Here is a 16,687-nt window from a genome sequence, read left to right as displayed (position 1 = left end):
GGGAGAGTAGTAGGTATGTGGGGGGACCCTCCACATTCCCCCCATGGCACACAGCCCTGGCAGACAGTGGCAGTGGGAGCACCAACAGGCGGGGAGCTCAGGGCACAGGCACCAGCGGGGCATGGCTCTGGCCAACACTGCACATCGCAGTGAGGAGCACAGCCTCCCCCCAGCTGTCTGTATCGCCGGCACTCCCTGCCACTCACGTGCAGCCTCTGCACTCGCACAGCAGGGAGGGAAGCCCCACGTGCTAGAGCCAGGTGCCTTCCCGGCCAGGGCTGCACAGCACCGGAGAGAAGCTTCAGATAGGGTATGTTGGGGGGTTGTATATATGTGGGGGGTTGTAGGGGCAGGGTATGGGTGTGAGGGAGGTTGGGGGGGTATGGGGACCCCCCGCACTCCCCTTATGGTGCAGCAGCAGGTGGTGCACTCGGTGCAGGCGCCGGCAGGGCACGGCTCCCCCCCAACATACCCACACACAGCCACACCCCCTCACAACTCCCCCACATCCTATCACAACCCCCCACCTCACCATACACACCACAATATACAAACCTAAAATTTATTTTTGAGTTATTATGCAATCACCTGTATATACACTATGCAAACACAAATCATGAAAAAATCTTTTTTGCAATAAAATTAAAATGTTATAGTAGGTGTTTGACTTTTAGTGTAGAATTTGGTATTTTTCTGGTTATAAGATGGCAACCCCCCCCCCCCCCCGGGAGTATTTCTGGGGGTTAAGGAGAAGGACTTCTGGTGGCAATGGTCAGGGGTTAGGGGATGGCACTTCTGGTCCCAAGATGGCAACAAGGGGCCAGGGCAACTGTCAAGGGGTGGGGCTACTCATGAAGTTCACCAAAACTCTTTAAGCAGCCCTCCACTTGAAATAATTGCCCACCCCTGGTCTACACCCTTCATAATTTTATACACCTCTATCATATCCCCCTCATCCATCTCCTTTCCAAACTGAAGAGCTTTAGCCTTTTTAATCTCTCCTGGCTATTCGACTGCTCCATCTCGGCTGCCCTTCTCTGCACTTTTTCTAATTCTATTACACACTTTTTGAAATGGGGAGACCAGAACTGATCACAGTATTCAAGATGTGGGTACACCATGTATTTGTATAGTGGCATGATGATGTCATCCATTTTGTTTTCACTTCTTGTAATGATGTCCAACATTTGTCTTTTTTGGTTGCTGCTGAATATTCAGCGGACATTTTGAGGGATCTAGAAGGACTCCAAGGCCTCTTTCCTGAATCATAACAGCTAGTTCAGATCGCAGCACTGAATGTGTATAATTGATTTTTTTTCCCCCTATGCACATTACATTGCACTTGTCAACACTGAAGTTCACCTGACATTTTTTTTTTGCTCACTCAGCTTGGCAAGATCTTTCTTCTACAGTTCCTCTTCATCATTTTGGGATTAAAAACCCAGAATAATTTAGTATCATCTGCAAACTTGAAGACTTTACTGTGTACCACCATTTCCAAGTCATTGATGAAAACGCTTAACATAATACTGGTCCCAGCACAGTTTTTTGTGGGAACCCACTTCTAACCTGCTTTCCTGAACAGTGGTCATTTAACTCTACCCTTTGCTTCCTGTCTTTTAACTAGCTCTCAATCTAAAGTACTAGAAGGAGTGTGTGATCTACAATTTCTTTCTGTTTTGAAGCTGTCTGTAGAATAAAAAGCTTGAAAAGTACATCAGCAAATTACTGAATGTTGTGCCTTGATTAGCCACTGAATTATCCAATCTGAGGGAGCATCCAGTACAGCAGCTCAATAGCCTAGTGTACCCTAGTAGAAAAATAGTGCCATATATATTTTTTCAATAAAACATTTTAAAAAGAATCAGTAATGCAAGACTGCTCCCTTACTCCAGGAGTTAGGACAGGAAAACTGTGACCTCCTCCTTCCCCTGTAAAAATTGGGAGAGACATCTATGTGTATACTTTCCATATGAAATGTTCCCACCCAAATGGGGCAATGAGAAAGGAATAGGGTTCCAAAATAGTTTTGAAAAACTAACAAAACAAAAAGACAACACTCCCCAATCTTTTTAAATGCCTGTGATTTTCAAGCCAAACCTATTATTTTGTTTTGTTCCAGTCATCAGTGTTTTAAGACAAAGAAACAGAAAGGAAAACCATAAAAGAAAGCCATGAGAAACAACCTCTAACCCAAATACAAGAAAAACATGTGTTTGTAATACAAATGACTTATGTCATACCTTCTCTCTCTCTGATGCTCAGAACCAGTCCGAGAAGCTGTTAAAAAAGAGCAAAAAACAAGAGTTAATATGGACACTTACGGCTACAAAATGAAGAAACCAATAGCAAAATGCTTACCAAGCCATCATAAAAATAACTGATTATGGATCAAATGTAATCATAAACTAGACATTCTAAAAGTGGCCATATATAAATAAAAATTATTTGTATTAAAAGGAAAAGTTTCCAATAGCTGAAGCCATTCTTCAGCAATGTTTATATTAACTCAAAACACATTGGGCTTTAATAATCTCTTAGGGCACGTTGTGTGACTCCAAAAACAACTTGCAGGGAGAAACCTCCAAAACTGTTCTATCACAATATTAAACACACATCATTAAGCTTAAAACAACAAAAAGGCTATAAAACTAACAAAAGCAAATGGCAGGGACATACTTTTATGGCTTTCTTATTCTTCAAATATTTATGAATTAAGAACAGCATGACAAATCTTAACTTTGTCCTACTTGGCTTTTGTCAGTTTCTTTCCTAGGCTTGATGTTTTTTTAACTTACTTTAAAACAACAAATACAACGTTTTTTAATTTTTGGTGTTTTGGACTAATGGCAGGGGATTAAAAAGATACAAGTTATTTTACCTGGTGAGCTATTTCAGTTTGCTGGGTGTACTAGACATCTGTTTAATATTTCTTATTAAAAAGTTACTCCGATTATTCAATGTCTACTTTTTGGAGTATACATTTTTAAGTATTTAATTAATCACATTTAAAGAAAATAACTTGACCATTCAGTGGCTAAGTTAGGTAACTTGCATTTTTACACCCACTGCATTTTGAATTCTACAACATAATTAAATCATAAACACAAAATCTTCATTTTATCATATCTATATTCAAATAATTTTTAATGGCCACTTTAGCTTTATTTAATTTGGTTTATTGGAATAAAAAAGAAAAAAAAAGAAAAGAAGATGAGAAGTTAGCCTCTGGAGGAATCTTTGCATAGCAAGCATTATTTAGGAAGATGTGAAGAATTATTGTGCTAAAGCTGACAACTGCCCACAGATTCATAGTTGTAATCACCACTTGGAAAAGATGGCACCATTGGGTCACAAACATACCTCTTCCACGAAGCATTTTTGATGTGCACTATTCATGAGTGCTAAAGGAAAAAAAGAAGGAGTTACAGCAGAGGAAGAGAGTGAAGGAAGAAAAATAACTAACCAAGTTCCTGATATGCCAATAGCCAAGATCAGCTGGGTGTGCATTGTTAGTCACACAAGGATAGTGCAGATTCTAGTTTAGTAAAGGAACAGTCAAATTACAGTTTGTTTAAAAAAAATCAAACCTAATAGAACTAGACATCATTTCTAGTACTGGAGCAAGCAACAGGAGCTTACAAACTGCCCTGAAGAAGGAAAGAACAACTGTATTACTTTTTTTGTTTTCAACTGAAAAAGCAGTCCAATTTGAAATGTTTTGTGATTTTTTTAAGGAAAAATTTTCAGGTCAAATCATCCAAATCAATTCCAAATCCATGAGTCATTTGAGAACCAAATATGGTCCTACTATTGGCAAACGTCCTCCACTCCCACCTGGGGCTTCAGATGCTTTCAAATCCATTGGCAGACATCCTACATGAAGGCCCAAGGCTGAAAGCTTGGGGTTTGGATGCTCCTGAGTATGGCTTGCCCTTGGCCAGATGGCCATAGGAGGAAGTTAGGGAGAAGTCTCCCATTTCGAAAAAGTTAGCATGTCACCAAGATCTTCTCACTGGAAGCTGGACAGTGGGAAGCTAACTATGAGGCTCTCATAGGGAGTCCTGTCCGCAAGTAGACAAGGGTGCAACCCTCCACTACTCAGTACCATTTTAACTACATTACCTCATCAGGGTATTTCCACCATCGTGGTCATGGTATTTCCCCTGCCAGGTAATTATTTGAATGTATATATTAATATTAGGAAGTGCTTTAGTGCCTAGACTGCCTTGTCTTCTTCCTTTAATCAACAGATGCAATACAAGATTTGCATACTGGGGGGAGGAGGGAGAAGGGGAAGCCTGACCCATCTCCTAAGAAGCTAGATCAGATTCTTAGGTTAATTTGCAACCCTTCTCATTCCCAGTAAGAGAACTACCCTGAGCTTCTTGTCCTTTACTCACACAGGCAACAAAAAAGCACATTCCCCTTGTTAGATTTATCTTCCAACCAGAACAGAGAGACCTCTCTCTTCAACCAGCATGAAATACCCATCAGCACACAGGCTGAACATCTGACCCTCACATGCTCCCAGCTGGCTACTTACAAAATCAAGGCCTAATATTCAAAGTCCTCCCTGAGACTCACCTCAGCTTCCTGTGTGACGGCTTCTCCCTGTTTAACCAAGAATCCACCTGAAAACTACATTCCACTGCAACAACAAATGACACTAGCAACCAAAAGGGGAGGATCCCAAATGAAGGAGACAGATCTCTGATGGCCTCTGCAGCTAACAAAAAAGAGGACCAGATATCTCAGACCATTCTAGAGCAAATTAAACTCTTTCAAAAGATCTCACAAATTGAGGTAACCCCACCCACTCAACAAAAACACCACCTCTTCAAGTTTACTCTACTATGCAAAGGAGGAAGAGACTGGCAATTGTGTGCTAATCTTAAATACTTGGGAGCCCTGCAGATTTTACAGTGATGAAGACCATAATACATTTTTGGAGTTGAACAGATGTTAATAAAAATGAAATTCCTTTTTTCTAAGTGTCTCAACTTTCAGTATTATAACCCTTGTGAATTCATTATTTTGATATTTTAAAAGCAACCAGATACATCTAGGGTACACAAGACTTGGATTTCTAACAGAAAAACCTAACAGGATTTTTTAACAACAAAACATTTATTTCAGGTCTCTCAGACCAACCTTATAGTAGGAAAATGACAAGTTTTTCCTTTGTGGAGCACCTTTAAGAGTGCCCTTCTATTTTTGTCCTCACATATTCAATTTGCACATTACAAATGTTGGTATTTTTATGTTCAAAACAGCATACTTTTCATAGGGAAACAAATGAGAACATAATTCTTTCTACCCCATGTTGCATATTTCCAGGTAAAATGTTTGCCTCCCTTATTTTAGCTCAGTCATTCACTACTACAGAAGTGTTGACACTTCCATGGATATATATTTAGAAGTAGTAGACAAATAAAAACTTGATACATTGTAGTTAGTGAAGAAAAATAAGTAGTCCTTTGTCCACTCTCACTTCATTGCTCTTAAGAAAAACAATGTTTTTCTTATGTTTTAACTGGAACAGCAACAGGTGCAAGTGTGTGTTCTTATATATTTTAAATATTAATTCTGAACCAAAAAAATAAAATCTGCAGCTCACAGGTCTCTTTTTTGAAACCAGAATTTTTAAATAGCTTTCAATTCTATGTTCTATGGTAAAATGGCATTCTATTCTGACAGGCTAAAAAAATACTTTGGTTTTAATTTCTGGATTTCTTCATCCTGTTCTTTCCCTTTTAGACTGTATTGTTCTAACAGAGTTCAGTTTTCTTCCTTTTAAGTATGAGATACATAAGGAACATATCTGGATTCTGTAGATATCATTTTCATGGATAAGGGGGAAGGAAGGCTATATAGATATGTTTTACAATAGGGCCTAAGCAATCACACTAGCCTGCAAAACTTCTAGCCTGTATGATAGAACATCAAGTAGTAAATCAGGTCTGACAAGCACTTTAGATCTTGAAACCAGTCAGGGCCAGCATGTAAAGCTCTTTAGGGAAGGACCACATATACCTCTAAATTTGTTCAGAGCTCTACTCAGATTTTCCGTCCAGCTGGAGCACTGAGCACTTCCAGAGTATAAACAATGCATTCCCACTAACTTGCAATTGCTTTCTGTTCCATTGCTAAATCAATATGAAACTATGAATTGGCTTTATCAACCCCACAGTCTTTACAAATTAATTTATTTTTTAATTAGAGATTGGAAATTTGCACACAAACATTACCAAACTGGTGGGAAGTACAGGCCCAAAATGCACAGCTCAGGTTTATGTTTTTCACCTTGTTCAGTTCTAACAAATATAGTTTCAGTAGAGGAGTTCTGTCAATTAAATCCTTCAGCAACCTTACATAAATGTGATGCCAATGGATTTTAAAGTAACATTAATCGTTTTAAACAACAAGGATGAGGGCTAATATTTCGACCTGTAGTTTCATGAAACTTTCTCACCAGTATGTCAGATATTCCTGCCATCAGATCCTGTTTTTTTTAAATGCAGTACACTGGATTTCCTAAGAAATTACTTTTGTCACTGGATATGGACTTCATCACTGTAGTATTCAAGTACCTCTGGAGTAAATTGGAGGAGTCAGTAGAATATATGTGTAAGACAGAACAGCTTGTGGTTCATGTAATTCTGAATTTATAGTGTGCCTGGGAGAACAGCTTCTGATGGGAAATCCAGGTTGCAAAGATACTTAGTATGCACTAAACTAAACAAGAGAGAATAGCACTGATTTCACAAAAGGTCTTACTGGACAATTTTTGTAAAGCTAGAGGTTGGGGTAATTGGAAACTTTATTGTTGCACAGTACTTTAGAATCTGAGGGCTGAAGCTAGTTTTCTGAATAAATGAGCTTAATTACTGCAAAGCAGAGCACTGTATGCAACCCTAGGGAACAACAGAACCAACTTCTGGTTAAGTCTAGCATTTATATTAACTGACGCTGAACTGTAACTGTGTATCTATGAAAGACAGACAGTAGAATGCTGGATGTTTGTAGGTGCAATCTTGACATACCATATTTACTCAAATAGAAGACAATCTTGATTATAAGACAACCATCCAATAAATAGACTCTATATATGGAAAATTTATAAATTTGTTATAATTTGCCAGGTATAGAATCTAATTATTGGAGGTTCACCTTAAATTTGTACACCCCCCCCCCCAGTATAGCAGCAAAAATAAATCTGAAGGGTCAGGTAGTCCCTTTGCTTTCTACTTCTCTCCAACTTTCCCCCCTGGAAGTCCCTTCCCCTTCTCCTTGCTGTTAGACCCTACATGCATTCCCTGAGCACATGCAACTAAGGAGCAAATTTGAAAACAATAACCTTGAAATTAAATATGAATGTAGTACTTTGCATATAGAACCCATGCACTTACTTTATCCAGAATCTATGTACATTACCTTTTTCAAATCTACTACAAGCTTTAGCAGATATTCCAGAAAAACACTTTTGAGCAGCACTTTGGAGCAAACTATGCATGATAGTAGTTTAAAACCAAAGGTTCATGATTTACCATATAGTCCATTGGGCTGGTCCCCACTGGAGTCAATAGCACTTCAAACCATGGTGACCCCACAGCTCAGCACTGCTCGGTATGTGTGTGTATTCCAGATACTCCCCCTTTCCCCTCCCCACAAAGGAGCCATGTGCTAATTAGCCCCCAGCTCATGACTGGAACTGGGTATTCCTGTCACAAGTCCTGGGATGCTCCAAAAATTTACATGCAGATGAGGTGCAGGGCAACCTGATCCAGCTCCACCTTACGGAGGGCAGGGCCACACTAGTCATATGCAACAGGCTGAGAGCCAACACAGGGATTCTGGGTGAACTGTTTTGGGCCCTTTTTCATGATGTTTGCCAGATATTTAAGGCTGGTATAGAAATAGGAATATTGGAAATGGGAAAGAAAGGCACAGCTCAGCTGTGGGAGTGAAGAAGTAGTAAAAATGCTTGTAATGTTGTGGCTCACCATGATGTAACAATAGTCAGCACTGTGGGGATCTGCATTTAATGAGCACTACCATATCTCTTATTTAGATGGGGTGCACTAACCTCTTCTTGTGGTAGCTTCCCATCAGTGTGTTTGTCCCATGTGGACCATATGTTTTATAGTTGCTTTTGCAAAAAAAAAAAAAAAAGGATTTTATAGTTGCGCTTAGAGTTGGCTATATTTAATCAACTTTATAATTGGTTTCCATTGTTGAGCATATGCTGCTTTTGGCAGCAATTTACATTTAGCGAGGTTTCCATATATGCAGATGAGGGGCATTCCCCCCAGTACTGATTTAGGGAAAAAGAAGAATTTCATCTTGTATTAGGGTAAATATGGTATGAATGCCAGAGTCTAACCTTGAAGAGCACCAGGAGTGCTAAAATGAATTAAATCAAAGTACTTCTTGTTGGGAATCACTGTAGAAATAGCAGATACTGCTCTGGTGGATAAACTAAGCTAAAGAAGTAAGAATCCAAGAGCTCAGGACACCATTTATGTACCTGCTACCCCCAAAAAATGAGCCAGCTACTAACTCAGTTAATTATAGACCTGCCCACATATACTCCTGCTAGTCATGCACTTTCCTCATCCTATTCAGAGAAGAGTGTCAGCGTGAGAGAGCTAAGAAACCCATTGTATTTAATGCAGCAGTTCTCAACCAGGGTGCCATGGCACCGTGATGTTAGCACTGTTAGGTGTGCAAAGGTGAACCAAGAGATTTCAAAAAGGACTCCATAGTATCAAAAACATTCTAACCTGTTCTGGTTTTCTGAATTCTTTGCTACAGAAGAATTGCTTTATTATTTTTCTGTAGTCAAAAAACAAATGAAAACTAAACTGGCATTTTCTGAGAAGTGCCTCAAGTCTAAGAAGATTGAGAAGTACTGCTCTAATACAACTCCCTTCCCCCTCAACCCATTTTCTGGCTCAGAGCAGGACATCAGTGAAGCAAGCCACAGAACTTCTTCTAGTGCAGGTGTTGCTATATCTTGCTCCCGTAAACTCTCTGACAAGGTTACGAATCACTGACTTAAAAGGCTAGTATCTAGAAAAGTTAAAATGGAAATTTCCAAGTCTTAGTTATGTCATACACTTCTTTTTGTTTAGGCAGAAAGACACTGCAGATAACCATGTCTCTTTATGGTTCATACTGTATTGTTTAATTTTTCCTCATATAAATACTGAATGAATTTCTCATTAATCATTGGCTCTATTGTATGTATAGCATGAGGGAACAATTGATCCCCTGGATCATGGTGTATACGAAAGAGGTCTACGACCACCACATCAAGATCTTTTGATTCATACACCTAGGCAAGAGTATGGAGGAATGGAGGCTGCCCAGTACTTACCATTCCCACCTTAGACCACCGAGACAGAATCTAAAGGCCAGGCTTAGTCCAGATGCTCAGTGCCTCAATGACTGTAGTTTCTGCTAGAGAGCAACAGATAAGAACTGCTGTTGACTGTCTAACACCTCTGTGAAGGCATGTTTCTGTCAGAGTGATGTCCCATAGCCTTTTTCCAACCATGGAATACCCACAAGGCAGTGGAGCTAGGGTGTTGAGGTGGTCTATACTCACCATACTCTGGAGGCTGCAACATTGTGGCATTTTATATGAGCTTACCTGCCACAAGTAGCTTCACCACATTGCCACCAGGCCCACCCATGAGATACAGTTTACAGTCATATCCAGAACTAGTATGTATATATAGTAGATACCTGTTATACGCAGTTCCCCCCCCACCAACACACACAAAATTATGCAAATAAGACTATGCCAATAAACAGGTGTGTGTGGGGGGGAGAGATCAGAAATGGGTAGTCTAAGCTCTGGTCATAATATGTCACTTCACTGAAATTTGCTCCATACTTTTTTATTTTTGGTCAGGTGTTAAAGGCTTGCTAGCAAATAGATGCAAGAATATGGCACCTGCTGATCAATCACACCTTATGCCCATTGGGCCCTTACACTTGACCACGTATATGTGAATAATAATCAGAAAATCCCACATGTAACTAATCTGATCTCCTTTTAGGCATGCCATTAAATAAATAAAAAGCCCGGCAGGACAAATTATGCTGAGGGGAAACCAGCACGGGTTCGTAGCAGGAAGATCGTGCCTGACTAATCTAGTCTCTTTTTATGACCAGGTTACGAAATGCCTGGACACAGGAGGAGGGGTGGATGTTGTATACTTAGACTTCAGGAAGGCCTTCGATACAGTATCCCACCCCATACTGGTGAACAAGTTAAGAGGCTGTGACTTGGATGACTACACAGTCCGGTGGGTGGCAAATTGGCTGGAGGGTTGCACCCAGAGAGTCGTGGTGGATGGGTCAGTTTCAACCTGGAAGGGTGTGGGCGGTGGGGTCCTGCAGGGCTCAGTCCTTGGACCGATACTCTTCAATATCTTCATCAGCGACTTGGACAAGGGAGTGAAATGTACTCTGTCCAAGTTTGCAGATGACACAAAGCTATGGGGAGAAGTGGACACGCCGGAGGGCAGGGAACAGCTGCAAGCAGACCTGGACAGGTTGGACAAGTGGGCAGAAAACAACAGAATGCAGTTCAACAAGGAGAAATGCAAAGTGCTGCACCTAGGGAGGAAAAATGTCCAGCATACCTACAGCCTAGGGAATGACCTGCTGGGCAGCACGGAAGTGGAAAGGGATCTTGGAGTCCTAGTGGACTCCAAGATGAACATGAGTCGGCAGTGTGACGAAGCCATCAGAAAAGCCAATGGCACTTTATCGTGCATCAGCAGATGCATGATGAATAGATCCAAGGAGGTGATACTTCCCCTCTATCAGGCGCTGGTCAGACCGCAGTTGGAGTACTGCGTGCAATTCTGGGCGCCGCACTTCAAGAGGGATGCGGATAACCTGGAGAGGGTCCAGAGAAGGGCCACTCGTATGGTTAAGGGCCTGCAGACCAAGCCCTACGAGGAGAGACTAGAGAAACTGGATCTTTTCAGCCTCCGCAAGAGAAGGCTGAGAGGCGACCTTGTGGCTGCCTATAAGTTCATCACGGGGGCACAGAAGGGAATTGGTGAGTTTTTATTCACCAAGGCGCCCCCGGGGGTTACAAGAAATAATGGCCACAAGCTAGCAGAGAGCAGATTTAGACTGGACATTAGGAAGAACTTCTTCACAGTTCGAGTGGCCAAGGTCTGGAATGGGCTCCCAAGGGAGGTGGTGCTCTCCCCTACCCTGGGGGTCTTCAAGAGGAGGTTAGATAACCATCTAGCTGGGGTCATCTGAACCCAGCACTCTTTCCTGCCTATGCAGGGGGTCGGACTCGATGATCTATTGAGGTCCCTTCCGACCCTAACATCTATGGATCTATGAAATGATCTATGGTGGCTGATATGGTAGTTAACAACAGGAAACATCAGCATATCTTTAAAAAGTAAAATGTGCTTAAAAATAAAAAGAAGCCATATGTAACCATTCACCAGATCAAACAAATGCTTCACTACCTGAAAGAGATTTCTACTCATAACAGGCAATGCCATTTTGGCATTCTTCAATTATCTGACCCTTGGCTTTCTTTTTCTAGTTTCAGCTAATAGAAATATGCTAAAAGCTTATATATAAATATCCGGCCAAAATTTAACTGAATAGCTAGCAAATGTGTCTTTCCTCTGAAAAATCATACAAATAACTGAAATATGCAAATAATCAATATGTGATAAAGTACTGTATTATAGTAGCTGAAGACCCCAACCAGATCTGGGGCCCCTTTATGCTGAACATATAAATATCTACAGCTCTAAACAGCTCTGACTTCATTATAAGATGATAAAGCAATTATTAAGTTTGAGAATTGGTGGCAAAGAGGAGGAAGAAACCAGGGGTTGTACCTTTTACTATTATTTCTCCATTCTGATTTCATGACATTCTAGGTTTATTAAGGCAGTCAATCTTAGAAAGAAAGGGACATTCTGCAGGGCTGTCAAACAACTTGCAATTAGATATTTCCATCTCCCCAGGTAGGTTATAACTAGGGAGAGCAGCTATGAAATATGGCTCGTAGGGCTGTGTGAAATGGCTATGTTTCATTCAGCCGTTTCAGAGGACAGTGATTTATTTTGGTGTTTCGGATCATTGTTCCATTTCAATTTGGCTGAATCTGTTTCGGAGTTTCAACGCTGTTTCGGCGCTGACTCGGATCGTCTGGGGAGAGGCAGGCACAGGCAGGCGACTGAAGGTTTTCTCACAGCTCCTCTGGCTGTGCCTGCCTCTGCCCCAGCGGGCAGAGCTGTGGGAGAAGCCCCCACAGCTGCCCTGCCCAGCCTCATCCCCTGCCCAGTCCCAGGCTCCTGGCACTTAAAAAAAAAGCTTTGTACTCACTGGTTGCAGCCATGCTGCACCCACGCCATGAGGCAGCTGCCACATGGGTGCCAGAAGGGGGGGCCATCCCCACTGCCCCCCACTGTGCGGAGGGCTCTTGCCACAAGCCCTCAGAGGCCCTGATTGCTGCTGCTACAGCTGGTGAGTGCAGGGCATTTAAAAAAAAAATTTTTTTTAAGTGCCAGGAGGCTGGGGCCAGGCGGGGGATGGGGCTGGGCAGGGCAGCCATGGGGGCTTTTCCTGCAGCTCCTCTGGCTGTGCCTGCTTCTGTCCTGGTTGGGGGAGCCACAGGAGAAGCCTTCATGGCTGCCCTGCCCGGCCCCATCTCTCGCCTGGTCCCAGCCTCCCGGCACTTTAAAAGGAGGACTGAGGGGCTGTGCTGGACTATTCCTGAGGGGTGCCTCCAAAACATTCCGAAACATTTCTGAAACTTTTTGGATAGTTTTGTTTTGCTTCAGAAATGTTTCGGAGCCTTCCGTTTCATTTTGGATTCAGTGTTTCGGGTGCCAAAACGGGCTGAAACACCTCCGAAATGAAACAGCTTCCGAAATTTCACACAGCCCCAATGGCTCCCCTTTCTCCTGCTATAAATAGAGAGAGAGAAAGCATGCATGAATAAGTGCAAGTTGGAGTGTGAGCAAGCACTCGTGGCTTCAATCCATTTTAACTGCTATGCTTGGGTTATAACAACTGAAACCTTGCAAACATGGGTCTTTACAAATAAAAGACACTGAGAAGCTGAGATTAAAACAAAACAAAACATGTTTCTACCATTATTAAAGAAATATACTGTTGCAGCAAAGATTGTACGTTTCTGAAATTAAGGATAAAATAAGCTGGGATATGTTCAGAAATAGAGCTTTTCTTTAGGACTATCTGTGATAACTGGTCTGCATGGAATTATGATATATTTCATGCATATTCCATTTTGATACGTATAAATTCTGTTTTTCACATCTCTTTTTAATCATGGGATGTGCCTCTCTAGTTTGAATAAGTCCTGTGATGTTAATGTCTTGATCACAGTTATTTATTATATGTGACATGGTAGCAGCCATGGCTCACTGGGCTAAACATTTTTTTGTTCACCTAGCTGCTCATTAAGAGAATGCATATTATCTTAGTATAGAATACAGACATATCTTTATATCTTTAGGATTCACAAAATGGTAGACATTCATTGGGTACTGATCTTGTGAATTTTTTTTACTTAAGGCCGGGGTGCTCAACCTCTGGCCCGCAAGCCAAATACAGCCACAGAGTATTGAAATCTGGCCTGCCACTTTGCCACCCCTCTCTGCTGCCAAAATCCCAAGCCCTATGGGACGGATCACAACCCTTCCTATACACGGCCAGATCAGACTGGCTAACACCCCCTTCCCTTCACATAGTCAGGGTAGGGCCAGGCTGCATGCCTTCTACCTGTGAGGCCAGGTCATGTCCCCTCTCCCTGTGCAGCTGGTCTGGGGCTGCCCCATGCCACCTTTTCCATTCCACAGAGCCAGGCCATGTTTGTTTCCCTCCTCCCAGGTTGGGGCTAGGTCCTGCCCCCTTCCTTCTGCAGGGAGGGACCATGTCCCCTCCCCCTGCACAGCTGATTCAGGTTTGGGCCATGCCCCCTTTTGTCCTGCCATGGGAATGGGCTACTCCTCTTTCTCACCTGCCCAGGCAGGTTGGGGCCAGGCCATGTCCCCTCCCCTCTTAAGGCTTGATCAAGGCTGGTAATGACCCTTCCCCTTCCCCTTCCCACTCCCTGCAGGGCCAGGCTGGTCTGGGCAAGCCCCTTTCCCCATGCAGCTGAATCAGGACCAGGCTGCTCCCCTCCCTGCATAGCTGAATGGAGCCCCAGATGCTGGATTGGGTCCACCAGCTGCATCTAGTCCATGGAGGGATCAGGCGTTACCCATCTGGCCTGCTGGACAAAAAGGGTGAGAACCACTGGTTGAAGGCATGAGACTGGGGCCCAGGCAATCTGGATTAAATTTTGGGCTCTGTCACACATTCTTTGTGACTTGTGACAGATGATTTACTCTATCTCCCAACTTCCCATTTGTGAGATGGGAATAATAATGGTAGCAAGTAGTGTAAACAAGATACTGAATTTTAAACATAGCATTACATATGTGTTTCGAGTACTGCTTGTGGTACATCTCACTATTTCAAGTCCAGTCCACACTAGGGATTGCATAGTTGCTAATACTGGGAGAGACGGATCAGTGAAAGTGACTGTGTTGATCTTTAGAAGGGTTTTTTGCCTTCTTCTGTAGCAGGGAGCATGGCCCTCTATCTGGGAACTTTTGAGCATATGTTAACAACCTTTTACAGAAGTAGGACATTAGCTGCAATAGTTCCCCTACCTCACTCGTTGCAGATTACTGTGTTGTCTTATTTTATGTTGTGGTTGATGCTAGTTTTACTAAGGCTAAGTACAGAGAGTCAAAAAGCCCGACGTTGAATTGATTTAATCTTCACAGGTTAGTGTAAACTGTGTAGATTGAACCAACAAGGAAGTGAACAGACATTCACATTTGATTTTGGAAATGCAGCCATATGCCTACAGTAGCCCAGGTTAGAAGCTGGAGGCCATTAGATCACACCTCCCTGTTTGGCTTGAGCAGACAGAGCCCAGGGGAAAGTTTGCAGGGGAGGTGCAAAGCATCCTGGGATGCTGGGGGACTGTGAGTTAACTTGAATCTGAAGGGGATCTGGGACAGAAGTTCAATAAACCAATTTAACTTGAATTAGTTAAGTCTGATACTACATCCATTCAGGTTTATCTTAAACTGGGTTTGGCCATTTTGAAAGCAGTTTATGTGCACTGAACTTCTGTTGTGTTACAGATTTGAGCCGGTTTCCAATCACTTATACCAGTTTGTGTGTAATTTCTGTCCCTAGACTAAATGGTTAGATTATGGATTTCTAAAGGATAGGGATGATGATCCTGCCTCAGGGAGTGAGTTGGACTAGATAACCTCTGGTGGTTCCTTCCAGCCATGGGTGACTGGTGCAGCCTTAGTCAGGAGGGGCACATGCTCCCCAGCGGCCAGTCAGCGACCGGGAGGGGATCCCCCACGGCTGATCGCAAGGCGGCCAATCACTGCAGCCGCTTCCGGGAGTGGCTGTGGCTGCGGCTGCTTCTGGGAGCACAACGGCACTCTACTCCCCGGCTGGTGCTTGCAGAGGGGGGCACCGGTGCTCCTGCCTGCCCCCCCTACCCATCGCCTAAGCGGTGAGTGCAGCACGTCAGTGGGTGCACTGATGCTCTCAGGGGATGCATGTGCACCCCTGTGGACCCCCTACGCATCGCCACTGCTTCCAGCCCTACTTCGCTATGATTCTACATTAGTATTTACACTGTGAATCTTTACAAAATCCCACTTTTGGATAATGAGCAACAAACAAGAAATACAAATAGAGGAAATCAGGGTTTTGGAAGTCTGGATGAAGTAAATATCTGTCAAGAAATATGGGTAAGAGGTGATTACAAACTACATAAATGAAATGAACAGGACATTCATCCAAGACTTACAAAACAGAATTTCTATTCCAAAATGAAGTCATGTGCATGGGCCCTATCTTGCTCCCACTGAGGTCAATGGAAGTTTTGCTACTGACTTCACTGAGTACAAGATGAACCCCGTATGACCAAGTTTAAACTGGGAAACTCCAACTTATGTTCTTCAGACCCTCTGACACATCCAGTTCAGCACTAATGTACACAAGAAAAATGTTAGTGTTGTGCAACAAAAAAAAAGCTCATGAGCAAACAGAAGAAATGATCAATTATGAGGAAAAAAACAAAAAACCCAACAGTTTGGAAAATATAACCAACAGTAGACAAAAGACTTACTTCTCTTGATTGCTGCCTTAATAGATGACAGGGGTCCTTGGCTTGAAAAAGAAAAAGTAAAAAAAAATTAACTACACCAGTAACCCACAGGAGAAAAAACAAGTAGACCACATCATATAGAGCTTCACTGCCAAGTGGAAGAAAGCTGACACATACAAACATACACCACAACACCTGTTGGCTCTTACTAAAATAAAAAGGGCAGGTTTGCATTTTATGCCCAAATTCATTTTTCTCCACATTTATTGTGGTACAGAAGTTTGTCCCACACTGCTGAAGAATCTACCCACATCCAACCCCTGCTAATGAAAACCAAGACACAACTTTACATTTAACATCATCAAAAACACACTAAGCTGATTTTCTTCCAACTATTATGTTCTCTGAATGTGTGCTGAAGTTCACATTCTGTTGCGTGTCTGATTGGAAACCTTGGAAGACAGCCATTGT

General features: G+C 42.5%; 1 protein-coding gene across 8 annotated transcripts in view; it reads right to left on the bottom strand.

Moving 5' to 3' along the window:
- SH3D19 (SH3 domain containing 19) overlaps positions 1-16,687 on the bottom strand; it is a 141,520-nt gene that overhangs the window by 51,591 nt on the left and 73,242 nt on the right. For 4 of the 8 annotated variants that reach the window (XM_059721989.1, XM_059721987.1, XM_059721990.1 and 1 more), the window contains exons 3-4: positions 16,238-16,278; positions 2,244-2,280 (exon numbers count right to left, since the gene is read on the bottom strand). In XM_059721989.1, the coding sequence (XP_059577972.1) occupies positions 2,244-2,280; positions 16,238-16,278 (78 nt within the window). Of the gene's footprint in view, positions 1-2,243; positions 2,281-3,363; positions 3,405-9,382; positions 9,466-16,237; positions 16,279-16,687 lie in introns of all 8 variants that reach the window. The other 4 variants (XM_059721994.1, XM_059721993.1, XM_059721992.1 and 1 more) reach the window with 4 other exon arrangements.

The sequence above is a fragment of the Alligator mississippiensis genome, chromosome 2 (assembly GCF_030867095.1).
Source record: "Alligator mississippiensis isolate rAllMis1 chromosome 2, rAllMis1, whole genome shotgun sequence".
In the NCBI taxonomy this organism is placed as follows: domain Eukaryota; kingdom Metazoa; phylum Chordata; order Crocodylia; family Alligatoridae; genus Alligator; species Alligator mississippiensis.
This window is presented reverse-complemented; position numbering and strand designations above follow the sequence as displayed.